Here is a 22,834-nt window from a genome sequence, read left to right on the forward strand (position 1 = left end):
ACCATGAATGTGGTTGTATAATTTTTGTTCATAGATTATTAGAAGTTTATGTCAATTATCTGCTCCTGTAAAAAGCTGCTTCTGGCATGAAAATACCCGATTTTTTGCACCATTTGTTTTCAAGTAATGCATTTTTAAAAATTTCTTTAATGTTTATATTTTATGTTATATATTATGTTTATATTATGTTTAATGTTATATATTATGTTTAATGTTATATATTATGTTTATATAATGTTTAATGTTTATATTATGTTTAATGTTATATATTATGTTTATATTAAAATCTTTTACACCTTCAAAGCTATATTTTCTGTCCTCGAGTTCACTCTTATAGTTTCTTCAGAAGTTCCTAACATTTTAATTTTTCTTTTAATAATTAATCTATTATATATTTTGTAAAATTATATTAAAAATTTACCTCTTTATGGTAAATAGTTCTCAAGTTTTAATTATTTAAAAATTATAATGCTGTGAAAAATTTCTGAATTTCCTGAAATACTTAACTTGGAAACAAATGGTGTGAAAAGAGTGAATCTTGGTAATTTTCTTCCATTCTCCTTCACCTATGAGCCAAAACTAAACAACACAAATACCTAACATTTTATCCAATGGCTGATTTGATGTGATGTAGAGACTAATAAGAAATGAATGTACTAAATATCTTTATTAAATAATATATTGTTATCAAATATTTAATTTTATTTTTCATTTTAGGTTGAAATCTTCATATGGATGAAAATACAAACAATGATCAGAATACCTTCTATGAAGTTCATCTAAGAAAAACTGTTGAAGAAAGAACAATTACAGAATTTCCTAGGGTAAACAAAATTGTGGGCTTATTTTATAGAAATTTATACTGCATAAAACAATGATTAAAAAAATGTCAATATTCTTGAAGGGAGAGGCTTAAAATTTTCGAATGAGTATGGATGAATGAATTTCCCAAGGAATTCTTGAATGAGGACTCATTCCTGAATCCTTCATTCCATAATTTAGGAGAACACCTATAATGGAGTATTACTTTTTGATGTAACTTTTTGATGTTTTGATTACTTTTGATGTTCTCCATTGAAATCTATGGAGATAATTGTAACTGCTGTTATTTAAAAAATGCACCATTGGAGTCTCATATTAAGAGGCCATCACTAAAAATCTTTGGCGATAATTTATTTATATATCTTTAAAAGTGAGAACTTTTTAACTTAAATAAGCATATAAAAGTATTTTGATCTATCTTATTTTGCAATTTTTATGAATATAGGGTAGAGACCACTGCTTTCAGCAGTTAGGCTTAGATTATTAGATCTATCCCTTTAATTGAAATAGAAAACAAATATTTCAAATTTTCATTCACAAAAATAAATTAAAAATCCAAATTTTATTATTATTAAGAAAGAATTATTTTTTAGATGTCACTAGCTGAGAACTGTGTAGAGTTCTAGAAAAGCAGAGCCTTGAAAAAAATGTCCTGTTTGCTTCCTCCCTTATAATGACCATTGTATTATAGTAGTAAAGAATTAATGATAAAATAATTTTCAGCAACTTTTCATATTAGTTGTCAATAGTGATTTGATTCACAAAAACATGTCATTGTTATTTATTGATTAATGTTTTAAAATTTTACTTATTGCTTTTTAGCCATACAACTATGATTGTTCACCACATGGAGAAATGAACTTTTCCTACCGGATTCACAGTGCTTGCCATAAAATAAATATTTCAAAATGTGAAATGTAAGATTATTTCTCTCTCTCATTTTTATGGTATTTTTCTTATTAAAGTAATTTTAAATGAATAATTGCAGGGCTGATTGTGCTCCGGAAAGAATCCGGATTTCCGCAATTTTCGCTAACAGTGATCCGGAAGTTTCCGGAGATCGAAGGTCCAGACGTTTAAAAAAATCATTGATCACAGAAGTTTCCGGAAATCAAATTTTCAAATGTGGAACTTAAAAACACTGTTTATTTTATTTGTTTGTAAGGGAGAGACAAAGATATACTTTATAAGCTTATATTCTTGATTAATATTAACTTTTTATCAGTAAATAGTTATTATAATCATAAACTCAAGAAAGAAAGACATATTTGTAAATTTTAATTACTTCTCCAGGTCATCATAGGTATGTGTAAAATTTTAAATATATTTTAAGTGAACTAAGAAATATTGAGAAAAAGGGAAAAAACCTTGTTTAAAAAATTTTTTTTTTTTTAAACTCAAGAAATTTTCTGGAATTTTGACTTTGGCTCACAATCACCCCTGAACTGTAAGAGAGTTGCCTATGACTTTTCTATGAAGATTTAAATCATGTTTTTTTTTCTTTTAAGTTCTACTATAAAATATATGTTACTTTATACTGAACTAATCATTTTTAACTTACTATGAATTAATTCAAATAAAGTAAGACCTCTTATGTCTGAAGTAAGTTTGTTACATCAGACAGAGGGATACCTGCAAATGGCATAGTGCGGGTATCTCAATCATGATTGGTTGTTGATTCTTTCACCATATATTTACACAGAGACTTAACAGCAAAGACAGGTCCGAATCCATGTGGAACATAAACTAATTATTGATCGAAGTTGCCAGGGGCATTGAAATTTAAGTAGGAAAAAAAATAAGTATGCATGAAAAAAAAAAACTTCAAAATCAATTTTGATTAAGTATTCAAATCGAAGACTTTTTAGTGATAATCAAGGCTCTACTGTAATTGAAATAATTAATGTCAGGGAAAATGTGACTTTTTTCCAGTTTGCATATTAAATGTAACTTCAATTATCAATATTTGTGTCTTCAAAAAACATTTACTATATTTGCATTTTTATAGGCTCAGGCTGACAAAAGTCATTGTTGTTGGAGATGTTGCTGTTGGGAAAACTTGTCTTGTCCGGCGGTAATTAATGTTATGCTTTTTTTTATGTATATATATGTTGTTTTTTTATGTTGCTGTTGTAAATGCAGATTATCAGAAAATGATCTTATTAATGATCCTTTTTAGAGTAATGCATTGAAAGCAGAAAAAAAATTCTTTTTAATGTACCTATTGCTTATTAGTTTTAATATATCCCTGTTTTTTTTCCTTTCTTTTTTTGTCAAAAGTTTTGCTTTTATATATATGTTTTTCTTTTTTTTTATGTTTCTGTTATAATTGTGAAGAATCAGAAGTTTTTAACCTAACTATGTTCCTTTTTAGAGATAATTCTAAAAATGCTTCTATAGCACAGAATAATTTTTTTTACGATTGTTCAATTTCTTATTAGCCTGTTCACTATTGCTCATGATTTATTCATAATTTTTTTATTCATTTTAAGGTTTTGTCTACAAGCGTTTGATACAAACTACAAGGCAACTATTGGGGTAGATTTTGAAGCAGAAAAATTTTATATATTAGGAGTTCCTTACATATTACAACTGTGAGTTTATTATCTTAAATAATTTTTAATGTTTAACCTTTAATTATTCAACTATTTATCATTTAGCTATTAATTATTAGTAGTAAGTGTTTTCACTAAGCTCTGAACTATATTGTATAGTAAGGAGTGATCAATTTTGTTGAATTCATGTCTAAATTAAAAACTAATGCTCAGAAATAATGACGATAATTGAGTGATTTCAATGAAACGGCTTAACCCATTCATTTTCTCTTCCTCAGTTTGAAATCCAGCTGAAAGTGTCATCTTTACAAAGATGATGCTTTTTTTTTAGCAGCTGTGATTATCCTTTCCAAACTATAAAGGAGCAGTCCCTGTAGTTACTGTCGGTTTCAGAATGCAAATCACTAATGCTAGAGATTTTAAATAGGCAATGGGGCCACATTTGTTCATCACACTTTCAGTTGCTAGTTTATGAGTTAGGATGTTTACCTTTGTTAACGTTTTTCTTCTTTTGTATTTAATTTTTAAGGACTTGAAGAAAAATTAAATTAATTTAAAAACCTTATACTTCTTAGTAAAATTTATTATTAAAAAAATTATGCCAAAAAAACAGTCTTTTATATATATTAATTGTTTTGAATTGTTGCTAATGCTAGAGGTTTAAAATAGGCAATGGGACCACATTTGTTCATTGCACTTTCAGTTACTAGTTTATGAGTTAAAAGGTTTATGTGCTTTGGTACTAGTTTAGATAACAGAACATAGATAGTAATGTTATTTTGGTTTAGGATTAAACTAAAGATTCATCATTTAGTTGTTTTTTTGATTTACTTATTATTACATACATAAATTTTTACCATTATTTTTTTATTTTATACTTTTAAGTATTTTTATTTCTAAATTACAAAAATAATGAGTTTTTTTCTCTTAGATAATCGGAAAGTTTTGCTTATTTGTAACATCATAAAAGTATAAGTTGAAACTAATATAAATGAGAAACTCACATTATTTTTTACATTATTGAGTGTGTATGAATAAAAATGGTTTGGAAACTTTAAATAGCAATATCTCAAAACATTTTCATCCAAGAGTAAGACTTTTCTAAAATACTTTCAAACACAGTTGAATAACTTTTGATCTATTCTTTTTTCCGAAGAACTCAAATGGGTAAACCTTATGAATGCAAGCTAGTGCAGACCATGTTTTTTGTTATAAAATCATATCATGGTTTCTTTGATTATATATTCCTTTTTTTTTAAATTACTGATTAAGAAAATCTGGAAAATAATATTTCGATAGTTCAGTCTGGAATGCTATTGAAAATTTGAGTTTCTTGATGCATTACCTGTACTTTTCACCCAATTTATCATATCTCTCAAGTTACATTTTTTTAAAAACAATTGTAAAATTTGTTTACTCGAAAATAATTGTACGTAAAAAAATATTTATAGTTATTTATAATCATTTATAATCATTTATTATATAATAATCATCAACCTTTTTAATTGTAAGGTGTATAAAATTTTATGTAATTATATTAGTATTAACCCGTTTTCAAACATCACTGTACTTACCCTGGTCTCCAAAATGAATCTAATAAAAAAATCCATTACATTCAAGTCTAGTGAATAAGGTGAGCTTTCATCGATGCCTTTAGCACTGTGTACTGAGCAGATTCCTGTCGGAAGACAGATTTTTAGTTTCCAAAGAATTTGTGTAACCAAGCAAAATATTTATAAACATCTATAGATATATTTGGTTTTAAACTTTGTTTAAGATATTTCTTGTTCCTCTATAGATGAATGAAATATAGAAAAATGTGTTTTATTTTAGCTTTGCTAGCTTTTTTTTCCTATTTGCTATTTAATTTTCAAGGATTACCTGTTGCGGAAAGCAATTAATTTAAAAATCTTATACTTCTTAGTAAGATTTATTATGAAAAAAAATTAGGCTAGAAACAATCTTATATATATATATAATAACAGGGCTACATCCTTGTTATCATTGTTGTATTCAGCTTGAATGATTCAGTCGTAAGCCATAATACGTTCTAAAAAGGTTTATTTAAAGGTAGATTGGTGGTTATAACAGTTCACATCCACACTCCACAAGGGAGAGGGTGTGGACAAAACTCCGGATGGTTCCGGCAGATCTTTTATGGAACTTGTTAATCAGCAAGAGACATGTGAAAACCATTGCTCTCGCATTAAATACTTACAGATTTGGAGGTGAAAAGGCTCAGTCAGTGCATAGTTTGTAACTCTACGCATTATTGACAATCATTTAATGCTTCCTAATATGGAAGTGAATGAGAGACAAGATTCTAAAAATAACTCCTCCTTTGCAATATAAATCTAATTATAGTTCAATGTTTTCATACTTGAAGTCCCAAAATAGAATTTCTACACCTGTTCTTTACCAAAGACATTTTATGAAAACGAAAGAGTTTCAATGGTTTTATTAATACAAAAGTATTTATAATTTTTGTATTACATATATATATATATATATATATATAGACACATATACAGTATACTCTCGATATCGCAAACTTTGATATCTCTAAAACCCTTTTATATCAAAAAAATACTTTTTCCCTTAGCATTGCATATCCACCTAGTATTAATTTGAATTCCTATGTTGAATACTTTTCGAAGTAAAAAACTTTTTTTTCTCAGAAAAATCATCACATACCACCACTCAACATTACTGTGTCTCAAGAAAAAATGCTGCCCACTTATTAAAATGTTTTATGAAATGCTCCGAGAACAATGAGCAATTTCAAAAACGATGTTGACAGGCCACGATGGTAGAGTTTTTTTTAATGAACTCATTAGTTTCGGTTCTCAGAGTTTTTTTTAATGAACTCATTAGTTAGTAGTTAGTACTCATAAGTTTATCGTAATTTAATTATTTTATATTTAATGCATAATTATTTTTGTGTTTCTTTAAAAAAAAAAAAATTTTAAAGTTGTTTTTTTTTCATCATTACTGCATTTAGACTTATAGTCAACTATTATACAAATATGTTTATTAGTACTTATATTCTGATGTTCCACAACTCTAAGTTTTAGAATTACTTTTTTACTTTTTAGAACATATTTGGTTCAGAACTTGTTCTTGAAAACTCATTTTCTTGACTTCATTTTAGCGTCCCAACTTTGAGATATCGAGAGTATACTATATATATATTGTTGTTTTCTGTCTGTAGATTTATTTTTGATGTTATGATTTGTTAAGATTTCTTGTTTATTTTTAGGTGGGATACAGCTGGACAAGAAAAGTTTAAATGCATTGCATCTTCATATTACAGAGGAGCAAGAGGTTCTCATTACATAAATTTTTACTAACCCTTTTTTAAAAACAAAATATTATTTATATAAATTACTAGTTTTTATGTCTTTTATTTTTCTTTGAACATTTTCATATAATGTATATTTTCCATAAAGCAGTAACATTCGCAGTAACCACTACAGAATTTATGTTAAAAATGAAATTATAAAAACTTACACATTAATAGATTGATGTTTAAGCATGAACTATATCTATAACTGATATCCAATTGATGAGCATTACCAATTTAGGGAATAATTCCAACAAAAGTTTGATTAAAATAATTAAAACCAATATGTTTGTATCTAACAAATTGGTTTTTAATTTCATCTACCGTGATTTCTCTCCATACTGATACCACCAATACTGTTTTGTTTGGGTTTTTTTTTTCAAACTCTAATAGTTTATGGCTTTGATTGTGTTCTTTTTTATCATTCATTACTTGATCAAAGTTCTAAATAAATATATTAAAGATTGTGATAACAAAAGTAAATCAGACTTCATTGTAGAAATATATTGCATATCGTATTTGATTAATGTTACTTCAACTCTAACAGGGGTCTATCCAGGCCAAATTTACTACCGTTTAGCGCTAGTTTCACAAAATACTCTTTCTTGAAATTTTATTTTTGTATCTCGTAAGATAAATCCATATTTTTGCGTTGATTTTTTAATATAATTTTTAATTTTGACAAATTATGTCTACATTTTCACAAAATAGGTACATCTCAGAAAAACCTAGACAGACCTCTGTCTAAGATATTATGACGTATGGTGTGACGTAACTAATACCAAGATTATTAAACATTGATTCACTAGTATATAAGACATGCTAACTCGATTCTATCTTGGGGTACCTTTTGATAGATGAAGGCTGACATGGTCGATATTTATATCCCACACATGGTATGTAAGATTTGATCGTAGATAATGTCTCTCTTTTATGCAAATGAACATCTCAGCACACTTTGACCAGTCAAGAGGCCAGTTAACTTATATTTAGTCTCTCAGTCACTCAAATGATTCCCATCAAGACTTTCCCGTGATAAAAATTGCTTTTGGTGGTTAGTGTTTATCAGAATGCCAAGTCTACCGGTTTACCCTCGCATTATTTGAAGGCCATGAAGAAGTCAGTAATGAAGCCATTCAATTTACATAACCTGAATGTTTAATATTGACTATTAAGAGATCCTAGGAAAGAGTAATATATGCTAATTCTAAATCATGGCCAAAAAGACGTGTTATGATGCAGTAACCGATAATTCTACCCCTGCTGACAGACTATGGGTTCACCCAGATGGGAGCAACAACAAAAAAACAAGAATGTAAACAAAATTTAGGAATTTGTCTGATAACGTTCTTGATTGGTGTTGTTGGTCAATGGAACATTACAAAGTCTTTCGCCAAGGTTCTAAAGAACATTCCAGAAAATGTCTACTGTGACGACTTTAGTGTCTTGAAATCTTACTTCAAGCCATGTATTTATCTAGGAGAAACATATTTTAGGTCCATTACTTGTTTTTATTTTAAATTTTTATTTTTCTGTTTGCCTAAATTCATTTACATCATCATTTACCAAATTCATTTACCTTTGTCAATTCAGTAAAATAAGAATATTCTGTGTATTTAATAAATGTTCCAGATACTGCTGCAAAATCTGCTTTTATAAGAAATTTTCCAATTTAGACAAAATTAAACTTTACAACTGAATTTGCCTTGGTAGAGTTTGCTGTATTTATTTATTATTCTAAAATCATGCTTAACAATATTTTGTTTTCTTATTTTGATGTATTTATTGCAGTTGTGATCTTAGTATTTGATTTCTGTGTCCTCTCATCGTTATATAACATACCCAAGTGGCTTGATGAAACTTTAAAGTGCACTAGCAAACCATTGTTGTTTTTAGTTGGTACCAAGAAAGATGCAGTTGTAAGTTTTAATATATTTTATCATGGTGTTTCTCAATTTAATTAATATTTTATTAATTTTTCTATTGAATTTTTAAATTGTAATCATACTATTTATTAAACAGAAACAAGAAGTTTCTGAGTGCTTGGTAATTTAAATTAACTTTTGTGGTTAGAGAAATTAACGAATAAAGAGTTAAAAATAGATTTTGATGTTCAATTAAGTCGTGGCAAGACTTAATAAATTATGCATTTGTTTTGAATTTTAAAAAAATTAGCCCTTGTATTAAATGTTTGGAAAAGAATTAAATATTTATATTCCCTTTTTATAAAATGTAGTAAAAACTAAATAATTAATTTAATTTAATGAAAACTGGATTAAGAATGATTAAAAAAAGTATTAATTTAGGAAGTTAAAGAAATCTTTAAATGCTAGGAAATATGTAATGCCTATAAAGGCATCACAACTCTTGAAACATTATTTTTCAGTTCTATAATCATTAAAGGATTTTATATAATTAACTGAAGTAATACTAATAACATTTAAAAAAATTTTAATTTTAGTAAATTAATCTCAAAATTTTAGTAATAAATAGTATTTATTATAGGATTTCTGTATTACGATGTGAAAATATTGTTTTGTTCTTTTAGATAATTTATTTAAATTGCTTTTGAATAATTTGAATGGATGCATAGCAGCATTTTCAAACATTAAGAAATATTGACAGAGTTTAATTATGTATTTATTTTTTCTTAGTTACTCTGCCACTTGGTTTAAGGTTATGTATGTGCATGCTTAACTTTTAAAATCACATTATTTAAGAGTTTTTTTTTTTGGAGCCCTTTCGTCAAAGGAAAATAAATAAAACCACAGTTTAAGTGCCTTACACTGGAGGCAAAGCTATAATTCTATATTTTCCATCTCTATCTTTGGTGGCTCTGTAGCCACAAGGTGACTAATTCACAAAACTGGCTGGAGTCACCAGTCTGCTATGAATCTTTTATACTGTTCTAAAAATTAATTTATTTCACTTGTTTCTTAAAATTTTTCTTCATTTTAGATATGAACCTTGTAATGTTTGCCATATTTTGACTGCATATATTATTAAAAGTGTAACTTTCAATTTCTGAAAAAGTGTCCACATAATTTATAAAGTGGCTATAACAATAACATTTACGAAAAAAACTTTTATTTTATGCGACAACGAGCTTTTGTAAAACAGATTTAAGATCTCAATCGCAAAACCAAAAAGCAAAGCTAAAAGTTGCTCAAGTAGCACTTTTAAGCTTAATGTGTATTATATTTGACTTTATTAAAAATTAATCAATACCTATAACAGTCTATTACACCACTAAAGAGTAAGAAGAACAATAAAAAGTTCCAGCTTTGTATCAGAATTAAAATTGTGTTACAATTTATATTTTACAGTTATAACCATTGTACAAAAATTATTTGAAATGCAAAACTTCTTTTATAAGCATTTTCAGGTTTTATGTTTTAATGTTTGACTTTTAAATAACGTAATGTCTCTTTTAGCTATGAAATTTGATTTAGGTTAAAATTTGATATTTAGGGTTTCTTAATACCTGATTTTTTTTTCAGGCAAATTCTGCTTATAAATTGACAGAAAATGAGGCTATTAAAGTAGCAAACACAATTAATGCTGAATATTGGCCAGTATCTTCAAAAACAGGTTTATATTCTTCAGTTTTTTTTTTGCATTTCTTTTATTCTAATGTAATTCGTAACTTTTTTTATAATTATTTAGTTTATGAATACTATTCTATTTATTTTTATTATAACTTCATTATAATTTTTAGCCTTTTTAAGTGATTTTAAAAACAAAGCAAACTTAAAAAATTGAAAACAATCTAATATATATATATGTATAAGTGATTTTCTCAAAATGTAAACTTTTTGAGAAACTTGAAGGGAAAAAAATGACAATTTTGAATATTTTATCGCACGATTATCTTAATATTAATAATTTTTACATTAGGACCATACATTTAAGTATACAAATCAATGTCCAGCAATGAAGAACTCTAAAATTTAAAATTTTATGACTCTTATTGCATTATTAGGCAGTTATTGCATTATTAGACAGTTTTTAATTATTATTGCAAAAGTCTAATTATGGTCCCCTCACCTTTAAAAAAAACATAAAATATTTTTTTTTTCTATGAATTAATAAATAATAAAGGGAAACATTTTAAATAATATTAAATATAAAATTTAAATAATATTTTTCAAAAAAAAAATATTATTTCTAGAATTTTGGAGGAACAATAAGATTTTTTACTTTTTATTGCAAAAACATTTTCGTATTACTTATATTTTTATATAACCTTAAGTAAGAACACATTTTGTAAGCAAACACATGATGATTTAAAGCCAAAATTTTTGTTTTTATTTTTAAAATGTGTTTTTGTGTACAACAATAGTAATTATAAAAAGAAACAATGATGACTATAAATCAGAAAACACCATTTTTTTATTTTATTTAAAAAAGAAAAAAAAACAAAGTTCTTAACTTATATATGACCTCTGTAATAATTTAAAAACAATTTTGATAGTGTTTATTTTGCATTTTAAAATATATGTATAATGTATCTAAATTGTTTAGGGTTTGGAAAGTGGCCTTTGTGTCATTTTTTAAATGACACATAATTTCACTTCTTGTTTATTTTGTGCGTGCATTTTTTAGCCAAACAGGCAAGTGAAATGTCAGTTAACTCATTACTTAATGTCAGTACTTGGGTTGAAGTTTTAACCTTGATCTTCTTTTTTATCATCTATCTCTGAAATTAAGAAAGATCAACAAGTTATTAAAACTGAAATTGAAAGTTGCTATAATACTTGAGAATTGTTTTGTTTTTTTAAAGTTTTTTTTTTAGACAAGTAAGTCATTTTGAACAAACAACAGTTACAACAACAAAGAAACGCAATTGCGTACAATAAAGTTACCTGCAGATTTTTAAAGGTAAAATTATGCTTATTGACCCAAAAGGAATGGTACTGTGCTTAAGCTTTACTGTTCTGTAGAGAAAAATGTTCTTTGTAACATGGAAGTGATATTTTATTCATCTGGAACAATCTATGGTGTCACTTTTTGCACATTGACACTTTTCGCACTTAATAAACAGTAACTGCACAAAAGTTTTAGACATGTGCAAAATGATGTGGATATAACTTAGATTAGGTTAACTTAATATGCAGATTCTCATTAATTTATTTTAGCATACTTTCAATTCAGAAGTCAATTATAACCAATTCTAGTATTTTTATACTTAAATATTTATTAAAGATTGCTTTTTAAATTATTGATTTGATATACAAATTGAGTCTTTGAAAATTTAGGTGAAAATATTGATGCCCTTTTCCAACGCATTGCTTCTGTTACGTTTTGTGAAGATATTTTGAAAGAGACAGCTGATGTAGATTTAGCTAAAATAAATGAAAATTTTGTGAGTAAGTAAGCATCAATTCTCTTTCCTTTTTTCTCAGAAGAAATGATCTGAATGAACAGTGAGTTTATAAAATATTTTTTTAACCAAGTTTCTAATCATATCGCAATAGTGATAACCGAAATCAAATTGTAATTTTTTACTTTGGATTGCTTACAATTTTATTTTTGTGGTATCAAAGGTACGATTTTGCTTGACTTTCTATGGAAACTTTCTCAAGTGGAGGCAAAATTTATGTTTTAACCCTTTTCGCGTCATATATGTTAAGGTTTAGTTTTTATAATCATAATTTCTATCAATAATAAAAAGGAGCAAAAATCTGGTAATAACTTATTCACTAACAATCCCTTATAAGAGATGTAAAAATTTTATAGCTGCTCTGTACTTTTTACTCTGTATCGTGTTACATTTTTTTTTTTTTTTGCAGTTAGTGTTATTAGATTATCTAAACAAATTGTTAATGTCTGATTAAAAAAAATAATACCTTATATATTACAGTAAGTTTTGAAATTTTGCAGAAATATAACAAATTTACTGTTAGTTTTTTATTTTACAAGAAATTGACAAGCTTACACATGTGTACACCTAATGTTTTTATATGCATTCAAGATAGTGTTTTTATACCTAATGTTCATCATTCAACTCATAGGTTACCATTAATGCTCATTTGCCACAAATGTTCGTGTTACATTGTTTTTTGAATTTTTATTGTATTGCCCCTTTTTTATTTTTTTAAATTCCTTTTAGTATGAAGTAAATAAATAAAACAAAAAATTTTTCCCTGAGGGGGTTAGTATTTATTTCTTGTTTCAGTAAATTTACTTCAATGTGATTTTGACTGCCACAGCATATAAATGATTGAAACATATATATAACAGTAGTTTCCGCTTAATTTGATTGCAGTTAAGATTATAATTTTTTTTAGTTCATTCTTATTATTTTATTTTTCATTTATTTTTATTTATTCTCTGTATTTAGAAGAAGCCTTTTCTTTCTCTGTGCTAATGCTTATGTTTGAATTGCCAAGAATTCTACTTCTTTTATGCTAGAATTCAATTTCTTTTTTGCCACTTCTTTAACTGCAGGTGAACTCTGGGGTGTGCGAATTTGCTGTTAATGAAATGTGATTTCTTTCATCTTTTGGAATAGCGAGTTTTATTCAAACTATGAACTAGCTTGTCATCATTTTAATACATTGCTCACTTTCATAGAGTTACAATATGAATGGCAGAAAGTGAACTAGTTTAACATGAAACAAAAGATTGACATTTTAAAACATTTAGTCATGATAACTAACAATCTTGATGCAGTGCACCTCTTAGTAACTTCATGGGATCAAGTTTCTGCTGAAACGATATGAAACTGCTTTGCTTATGCAAGATTTAACAAAGAAAAAAAAAGAGCCAGAAAACTGAAAAAATTATAGAACATCCTTCAGATTTGACATCTCAAAAATTCCAGTTATGGATGAAAATTAGGTACTTGCACTTTAAGAAGAAGACCTCCCATACCCACACATGTGACCTATGACGTCAGTTATTATCATTGCCAGATAATCTCTTTCAACAAAATGACTTATTAAACTTTAGCTAAGTTTCTCTACATAATTTAGAATGTTAATTAATGATAAGCTAATCAAATACTGAGCCGTATCGCACATCGAATTAGTTGAAATTTAATCCTTTTCTACTTCTTTTACTTAAATTAGATTTATTATTTGTTTATGTATTTTATTGTGAACGTGATATATTTTTGCTTTGTGTAACTGGCAACTTCGATGCATAATGAGTTTGTTCATGTTGCACGTGACTTCGTGCCTGTCTTTGTGTTAAGTAAGAAATATATATTGAAAGAATCGAAATCTTTGTGAAAGAATATAGAATATGTCATTTAAGGGAACTGATAGGGAAGGGAATCGAGTTTGGCTTACTCAAAATAGGATGGAAGGAACAGTTGCTAACGTAAACAAATGCCACGTTTTAACAACCAACCAGGATCGAGATGGTTACACTACGTCATTTGCAGGTATCCTATTGATGAAAATGCTTTCATATTAATGGAATCAGAAGTTTACCAGATTGTTGTAGGAAAAAAGATGTTGTAACTGACAAACCAGAAGAAAATGCCCCCTTCTTCAAATGCTGAAATGAGGAATGCAATGAAAGTTTTGAAATGTTTAGTGCAATACAGCATCAATCTTTAAAAAGCATTGTGTGTATGAGTGAACTTATGAGAGAAAATTGTTGATAATCAATTTTAAATTATGTATCATTTATATATGTTAAAGTAGAAATGCTTTGCATAAATATAAAGTGAATTTTTCTCTCCAATTTATGTCATTTTGGTTTCCTTTTTATTGTTATCACTCTGTTAATGTTATTAAAATCGTTGTCACAAATTTAACACATTAAGCAGAGATTACTGTATATAGAATGCCACTTTGTTCCAATTATCTTGTCCTAAAGCTTTTATGGTATTTTTACAATTAATTAAATTTAGTGTTTATGTTATTATATTTAGTGTGTACCTCTTTCGAAATTTTTAATAGAAAGCAGAGCTGTTATTGAATCTGGTGTGCTTTACTTACTTTTTTTATTCTTAGCATTTGTGTTTATTTTTTTTGTTTAACGTACCTAAGAACGATCTGATAGTTAATATAAAAATAAACAGCTTTTTTTAGCTTGGTCTTTATGTATAAATTTTAAAAAAAATTATATTTAGTGAAGATAAATATTTTTCGAAACAAAAAAAAAGAATTATCCTTATTTTTAATGCAGCATTTGTTTGTTTTTTAATTATAACTAGGTAGTTTTATTTTTAACAAGTATTTAAGCTGCACTTTCTACAGCTTTTTGAGATTTTTCTTTCATATCACTAGTAACATGCATAGTTAAATATGTTCCCACTTTGCTTATTTGTACATTGCATGCAATGCCTTTATGCACATTCTATTAAACGGAAAGACTGCAAGCAAGGGCGGCGCCAGTAGGGGGGGGGGCAATTGCCTCCTGTCAGACATCGATAGCCTCCCTATCAGGACAAATTTAAAAATTTTTGGGAAAATGCTACCATCTTGAAAAGAAATATAATTACATTCTTAAATATATAAATTGTTTTTTTTTTATTTTCATTTATTTATTTATATTTTTTGTCGGTAAGAATAAATTAAAAACATTAACATGAGAATATTTTCTTACTTACACTTTACCACCACTTACTGCTCACTTTTCATCAGAAAATTCTGATAGACAAGTCTTTTGCTTGTGTCCATATGGAAAGTTATTTAACACCCCTGAGGGATAGGGCGAGACAAGAAGACTGTCCTAGCTCCTACTCCATTGTTCTCTTATCACACTTTTTGAGACTGACTATAATGCACACTTTCTCCGCATTGAGTAACGAAAAGTATTTTGTTAGACATCACTCAAAGAATTCTGTCTTTAAATTATTTGGAAGAAGTGAAGGAGTAAGTTTGTTCTGTCAATCTTTTTCTTTTTTTAATTTGCTCTTAAATAGTGTATGTATACTAATAAATTCAATTATAATTGCTCATATATGAATAGAAATATTGAAATAGAGTTGTAAATGAATCTGCACATTATGGTATCAAAATTAGTGACTTTAGTTTCTTAGAAACACATTGGAAAAAAATTGTGTGAAAAAAAATATAAAGTATGAAATGTATTTTAATTCAAATATTTTGAATTAATATATTTGAGCTCCCATATCGGGGTGGCTTGATCCCCTGTCTGGTGCCATGCTTGACTGCAGCTTACATATCTCATTTTAAATTGATCAAACTTCAGTATTTTTTATGTGAATGTGTCACAATGTTTGACAATTTTAAAAGAAATGTCTTAAATTTTAACAAATGCAACAAAAATTTATTATTCATCTGTTTTAACATTTTCTGTCTTTTTATATTTTGTGTAACATCTTACTATTTATAGAGATCAGCAAAGCAAGTCCGAAGAGAAAGAAAGGAAGATGTGTGTCAGGTTGCGGCTCTTGACTTGCAGAGAGAGAAGAGTTACCTCTTGGATTGCTTTTATTTTGTTGTGAGAGTTACGGGTTTCATTTTAAAAAAATTCAATTATTCTACTTAATAAATATGGTTTACATTACTTTCTATGCATTATTTACGTATTTTTTTTTATTAGTAGTAAGGTGAGCTTAGTTATTAATTTCGCACAATATTTTTAGTTTTGTTCTTCTACAGTATTTTTTTTACAATATTTTAAGCCAATAAAAACTACTTATTTATAGATATTAATGTAATTATATTTAACAATATTTGCTTTTAATATGTATTTTTAATACTAGTAAAAATATGAAGTCATAAAACTTCACTTATTCTTCATTAAGAATCATCATAACCATTAAGAATTAAATCAGCCTTAAAGCTTCATCTTTAAATAAACTAGTGTTAGATTATTTAAATCCGTCCTTTACTATATTGTGATTAATTACAGCTTTAGTAATTTCTTGTTTTTCGTCAATTAAATATAGATTTTCACCCCCTGATTTTAATAATTTTATTTTTAATTTTAATCATATGAGCATTTTTAGAAATAGTGTCAATTAATTGTCTTCAAGTTTTTATGTTATCTACAAGCAAAATGATCTATGCATAGCTGCCAACTGTACTGGATTTTCCAGTAGACTACTGTAATTTACCAGTTTCTCCTGATCTACTGGTTTAATTGAATTTCTCCTAAATTTTTGTGCATTTTAGAAAATTCCCTAAAATTGAGTAAGTTATCGAAAAAATCCCTATCGAAATAGAATTTTTAAACAGATTATTGCTTGAATATTTAAATAAGTATTACTAATATGTAATGAAGTAAACCTCATTTATAGAAATCTGTTCAAAACTTTTTTTGTTCTTAAATATTCAGTTTATTTTAATACTAAAATCTCTTTTAAATAATTTTAAAAAAATCTTTCAACTATCTTTGAATTAAATGCCTAATAATATTCAAAATTATAAGTAAACATAATGCATAACATTTCAAATATGTTTCATGTCAATTATAGTTGGAAAATATTGCAGTTTTTATATTTTGGTGACTTTAAAAATCTCTAAAATTCCCTACGTGTAAAATATTTATTAAATTATGCAACAATTATCATGAAGTTTATATTATTTCGTAAAATCTGCTGGATTTTTTCCTATTCATGTTGGCAGCTATGTATATGTTGTTGGAGTTGGTCTGCTAATTATAGCTTACAGGAAAACAAGGCTTGTAGTTTCTTATCCAACTCACCTTAGTTTTATAAAAATGCACGAGGAAAAAAAAATTTCAATTCAGACAAAAAATATAAGTAATATTTTGAAACTTTTTTGAAGGGATTGAGGTACATAATGAGGATGCACAGTCCTCATAAAATTACCTCTAAATTGTAGGCATAAGTACTTTTTAAAAAAGTAAAGTACTTGGACATAGTGCTCCACTTGCACATCAAAAGTTCGGACCAGACATTTAAAATCCTAAACTAGTGACAGAATTTCAATATTAAAAACCATTTTCACAATGTGATATTTAAACAGAATTTGTAGTCTTTACTTCCTTTTATGTGTACACATTTTTTTTCGAAGGAAAATAGCTACATCCCACAAAAACGTAAAGGCTCAAAAGGGAGAATTTAGTGTTAGTGACTCAAGAAAATTATATTTTTATGTAATTTTACTTGGTTTTTGAAGTAAAATTATGCACTCAAAGCATGTAATTTTTATTTCAATTTACTTATTCTATAAATTTTAATGAACAATTTTATAATTTACAAATTGTCTTTTTTTTTCTAAAGAAAAAAATTATTTTTTGTAGTCACTGATACAAAAACGACACTATCTTTGAAACTGCCCATATATATTAAGTGCTTTCAGTACTTGATTGGTCTCTACACTTTTTTTTTTTAAAAAAATGTCTACCAGTTGTTGACAGTATTTTTTATTATCATTTTCCCAGAAGTTTCAACCTCTAAACAAAACCTTCTTAACCTATACATTATTTCATTACTTTTGTTATGTTTACATTGAAACCTACTTAGAGCTAAAAAAAATTGCCTTATTTTTTTTATACATTGTGTAAAAGTGTATTGTGCTATATATCATCTTTTATACATATTTATATATCTTTTATTCATAATAAGTAGTAAGCAATCAATTCCATATGTACATATAAACTTCCAATATTTCTTTATTATGTAATTACTTAAATATTCCATCAACTTATGTATTATCTAAATTTTAAGTTTAAAAAGTGTTTTACTAAGACCAAATATACAATTGTTGTAAATACAATACAATTGTTAAAGTAAAATGACCAAATTTTAAAATTCATTTATGAAATCCCATTGAATTTTTATTTCTTATATTATTTGGATATTAACTTACATGCCAATTTTTTATTATTGTATTATTGAAATTACTTTAGACAATGGCATTATAATTTTTTTTTCAATGGCTATTGTGCCTTAAAATATTTATGCATTTATTTAAATATCGCATTTATTGTCAGGTTGTATCACATTAATTAATGTTTAGTTATATTAAAAATGTTATTTTATTTCCACTCTTTTCTGCTATGGTACAAGTTTAAATAATTTTATTGTAATAAGTATTTTTTACTATGGTCAATCAACAGTGGTTTTTATATGTAAAAAACTGTTTGCTGTAAATAAAATGTACAATTGTAGCTTCCAAAATTTTGGAGTAAGCTAAACAACTTATGCCTGGTAGCAGAAACCCTACTGCACTGCAGAGGGCATTGCAGAATATTACAACATCTGCAGATTAATTTTCCCTTTGAAGTAAAAAGATTTTATTTCCACAATATTATCATCTGCAAGTTCGTACTTTTTATAAATATTTTTTTCTCCTGATTTCTTTATTGTACTTAATGTGTGCACCTGTTTGTTCTCATATTAAGCAGAGCTATTTATTTTTAATTACTACCCATCCTTTTAAAGCATTTCTAAACTTGCTTCTCATCAAATTTATAAAGCTGAATTGACATAAGACTTGACGGATAGTTTTTTAGCACAATTAAAGACTTTCCCCATCTAGCATAGGTATTTATTCCTTTTTTTGAATTATCAATTACAACAACATAATGTTTCTGTTAATTATTTTTAAGTGCCTTGTGTTTTCAAATTTTTGCTGTACTGTACACATTAAGCTAAATTTTAACAATAATCTGTGTCAGGCTGCTTTGACGTTGCAGATAAATTTGGATTTATCGAGATAGTGCTGTAGTTTGAGGCCCTAAATTCTGTTGCCAGGAGCTTATGTAACTTGGAATCTATATATGAGATTTTATCCACTGTTATATTTTCATAGACTCCTAAGTTTTATTCAATTCAAACTGTTTTAATTGAATAAATAGTCTTAATGAGATAAATGTGTATATTTTAAAACTTAAATAGGCACATAGAATTAAGTGCTTGAAATTGTTTGATATAAATAAAGGTTGGAGGCTTATAATATGGTTATCAAACTTAATATACATCATTTTTTTAATTGTTAAATGTCAGTAATATAAGGTAATTGTCAGTTAAAAATTCCTTTATACTATTTTGTAAATGTTTAGTGGGAATAAATCATACAATTCTATAAATGATATATTGTGTGTATATATATATATACCACTTATTTTCATTTTACTATGATTGTCGCCACTATTAAGTATGTCTTTCTTCTGATCACAATTATATTGATAATTTGTAATTATTTAACTATCTATCTTATTTTATGCATAATTTATTATGTAATGGAACAATATGCAATAACTTAGATGCTTTAAAATTTGAGATTCTTCAAAATCATCAACGCCCATTTATACAAGAATTCACCTTTTTTTTCTGTTGATTTGTGTTGTTCTTTTCATTTAGGAATGAAATGAATTTCTTTATTACTCTCCACAACCTTTATTACCATAACCAACATCACCTTACTTATCAGCACAATTTAAAACTTAGTAAATGTCCTATGGCATTTATTTTTTAATAATTTGACGAAGACTTAAAACAATTAAATTTTTCACATTTTTTATCCACTGTAACTTAAGCATACAAAAAAGTTTGGCTCAATAGTTATAATTCAATTATATTATTATGCATTATTTCACATGGTTAAACATAACTTTAAAAATAATTTTAAAAAATCGTTATTTCATTTTTATAAAAAAATTGTTTACAAAAAGAGATTGATTTGTATATTAGAATCTGTTCGTATAATAATAAAAATGTATTCTGAAACTCTGTAGTATTTTAAAATATTAAGAGTTTAGCTTTCATTTTATATAATTATTTTATTAGTAGTTCAAAATTTTGTATTAATAAGTAATTGTGTAAAAAATAAGACTTATAAATTATTCTAACTTTATGTTGAAGACCGATTTTCACTTTAAACTTCTGGGCTGATCATATACTTATAAACTGAAATGTAAATCAGTATTATTTTCGTTGCATATTTGTATTTTCAAATCTACTTAATTTAGTTTATTATCTCTTATTTTATGTCATACAATTTTTAGGCATCTAAATGTATTTCTCAGTGATAACATTCTTGAAAGAAAATATTTTTCTAGTCAATGCATTTCATATATATTTTAAAAAATATTTTTCATATTTGTTTTATAAAGATTTATTGAATCAAAATTCAAATATAATATTTATCATGCTTTGTATGAATATACTAGTCTCTTTTGTAGTTTGAAATATTTTTGAATAATTATTGCAATGTCACTTGCCCACTATATATTCATATTTCTACTGTTGCAATATTTTTTATGCAGTTGCATTTATTCTGTGTACTGTAGTTATAATATTACTTTTTTTTTTAAATCTTTTTTACATGTCTATACCCTTATTGTTATCACATGAATGATGTTTATAAAAGTAGTGTTGTGATTTTGAAAGCGAAATAAAATTTTTATAGATATTTATAAAAATTATTTCTCACTTTTTACAAAACTTTTTATGTCAAGTAACATAAGGTTATTGCGTTCACCTATCTAAACTCACTCTTTCGTGATATCTTATAGCCATTTTGTTGTTGTCGACCATTAAAACAAAGGGGTCGCGAGCTCTTGTTTTCCAGTGGCGCCATCTATCTCCAAGAATTTGACTTCTGCCACACCCATACATATCTCCAATTCAGCACCGCCAAGGGTATAATATGTTATGAGAACATGGAGGACTTTGTGATCCGACAGATTTAACGTGCACTCAACACCATTTACTACACAAGGAGTCGTCCAGCACTCTGAAAACTAGGCTATCCTGGCTTTTATAGCCATTTTAGGCACTTAAAGATAAAAAATATGAAAATTTCTTGACTTATTTTCAGAAAATATGATGCCAATATTTTAATATGAATCAAGTTTCAAACAAATGACCCTTGACCAAAAGATATTAAAAAAAATCACAATATGATTACTCTTTCATTTGTGCTACATATGCTCATGCTTTTTAGGCTTAATAATATTTAAAAACTGATATAAAAATATCTAAATTTGGATATTTTCAAAAATATGACTCCCATATTTTAATCAAGAAGTAAGTAACAAATAAATCCCATGTTGCAAAAATTATGAACAAAATGTTTAACTTTACGTTATTACTCCCTAAGTCAGCAAAAATGTGAACAAATCTCAAAATGCCCAGCCTTATATGGCATATTTTAGAAAAAATAAGAATTTAAAAAAAAATGTTATAAATATTTCTAGACATAAATGGATATTTATGTAAATATGACACCCATATATTGAAATTGAAATTAATTCCATACAGTAAAGAACTATAAAAATATCCCAAAATGTTCATCCTTACGTTAGCAGAGTATATGCTTTTGGCTTCGTGTACTCTGGGCAAAATAAGAAATTTTAAAGAATTCCATTATTGTTTCTAGTCATAAATGGATATTTAAAGAAAATTACAGCTACATAATATGAAACTAGCAGTAAATGAATCTCACAGAGTAAAAAAATTATGAAAAGAGAAAGTCAAAAAATGCCCATCCTTGCATTAACAAAATAGATGCTAATGTAAGGTTGAAAATTTTTGAAATTATCTATTAATATTTCTAGACATAAATGGGTATTTTATGAAACCTGTTTTAAATAAATCATACACGGCAAAAAATTATTTTTAAAAAAAGTCCAAAATTTCTAATTTTACGTTTACAAGATATAGGCGTTTGACTTAGAGTACTTTGGACAAAAAAAGAATTTTTAAACATTTATGGATATTTATAGGCATGATAGGATGTTTTAAGAAAATCTGTCACTTATACTTTAAGATGAAACTAGTTTTAAATGAATATTACACCGCAAAAAGTATGAAAAATAAAAATTTGTCATCCTAACATTAGAACTAAGGTAGTAGCCAGAAGGGGGGCAATTGTCCCTTTGTCCCGCACCTGTTGCCCCCTATCGGGATGAACTTAAAAATCGAGGGTATAAATCAACTGCCTTGCAATAAAATATATATATTCTTTAAAAATCTAGGGTTATTTTATTTTTGTAAATGAGAAAAACGAGAATATGTTCTTTTACTTGCCCTTTACCACCAATTTCCTGTTGAGATATCTTTTTCTCAGAAAATTTTGAGGGTCAAGTCAATAATTGTTTCAGTTCGTGTTCATATGGAAAATTATTCAACACCCCTGATGGATAAGGGGATACAAGAAGACTGCTGTAACTCCTACTCCATGGTCCTCACGTGACGATACTTTTGAGACTGGCT

The 22,834-nt window shown here is 26.8% G+C and overlaps 1 protein-coding gene across 8 annotated transcripts in view; it reads left to right on the forward strand.

Moving 5' to 3' along the window:
• LOC107449224 (ras-related protein Rab-34) overlaps window positions 1-17,368 on the forward strand; it is an 18,293-nt gene extending 925 nt beyond the window's left edge. For 3 of the 8 annotated variants that reach the window (XM_087149601.1, XM_087149613.1, XM_087149607.1), the window contains exons 2-10: window positions 718-824; window positions 1,645-1,739; window positions 2,831-2,896; window positions 3,315-3,416; window positions 6,637-6,701; window positions 8,512-8,639; window positions 10,221-10,311; window positions 11,979-12,093; window positions 16,036-16,289. In XM_087149601.1, coding sequence (XP_087005727.1) covers window positions 732-824; window positions 1,645-1,739; window positions 2,831-2,896; window positions 3,315-3,416; window positions 6,637-6,701; window positions 8,512-8,639; window positions 10,221-10,311; window positions 11,979-12,093; window positions 16,036-16,147 — 867 coding nt within the window. In that variant the 5' untranslated portion in view covers window positions 718-731 and the 3' untranslated portion in view covers window positions 16,148-16,289. Of the gene's footprint in view, window positions 1-34; window positions 124-717; window positions 825-1,644; window positions 1,740-2,830; window positions 2,897-3,314; window positions 3,417-6,636; window positions 6,702-8,511; window positions 8,640-10,220; window positions 10,312-11,978; window positions 12,094-14,110; window positions 14,236-16,035 lie in introns of those variants that run through there. The other 5 variants (XM_087149622.1, XM_087149625.1, XM_087149629.1 and 2 more) reach the window with 4 other exon arrangements.
• Window positions 17,369-22,834: the final 5,466 nt, after the last annotated feature.

Source organism: Parasteatoda tepidariorum, chromosome 1 (assembly GCF_982258835.1).
Source record: "Parasteatoda tepidariorum strain Cologne lab strain chromosome 1, Ptep-v5.0, whole genome shotgun sequence".
Lineage (NCBI taxonomy): Eukaryota > Metazoa > Arthropoda > Arachnida > Araneae > Theridiidae > Parasteatoda > Parasteatoda tepidariorum.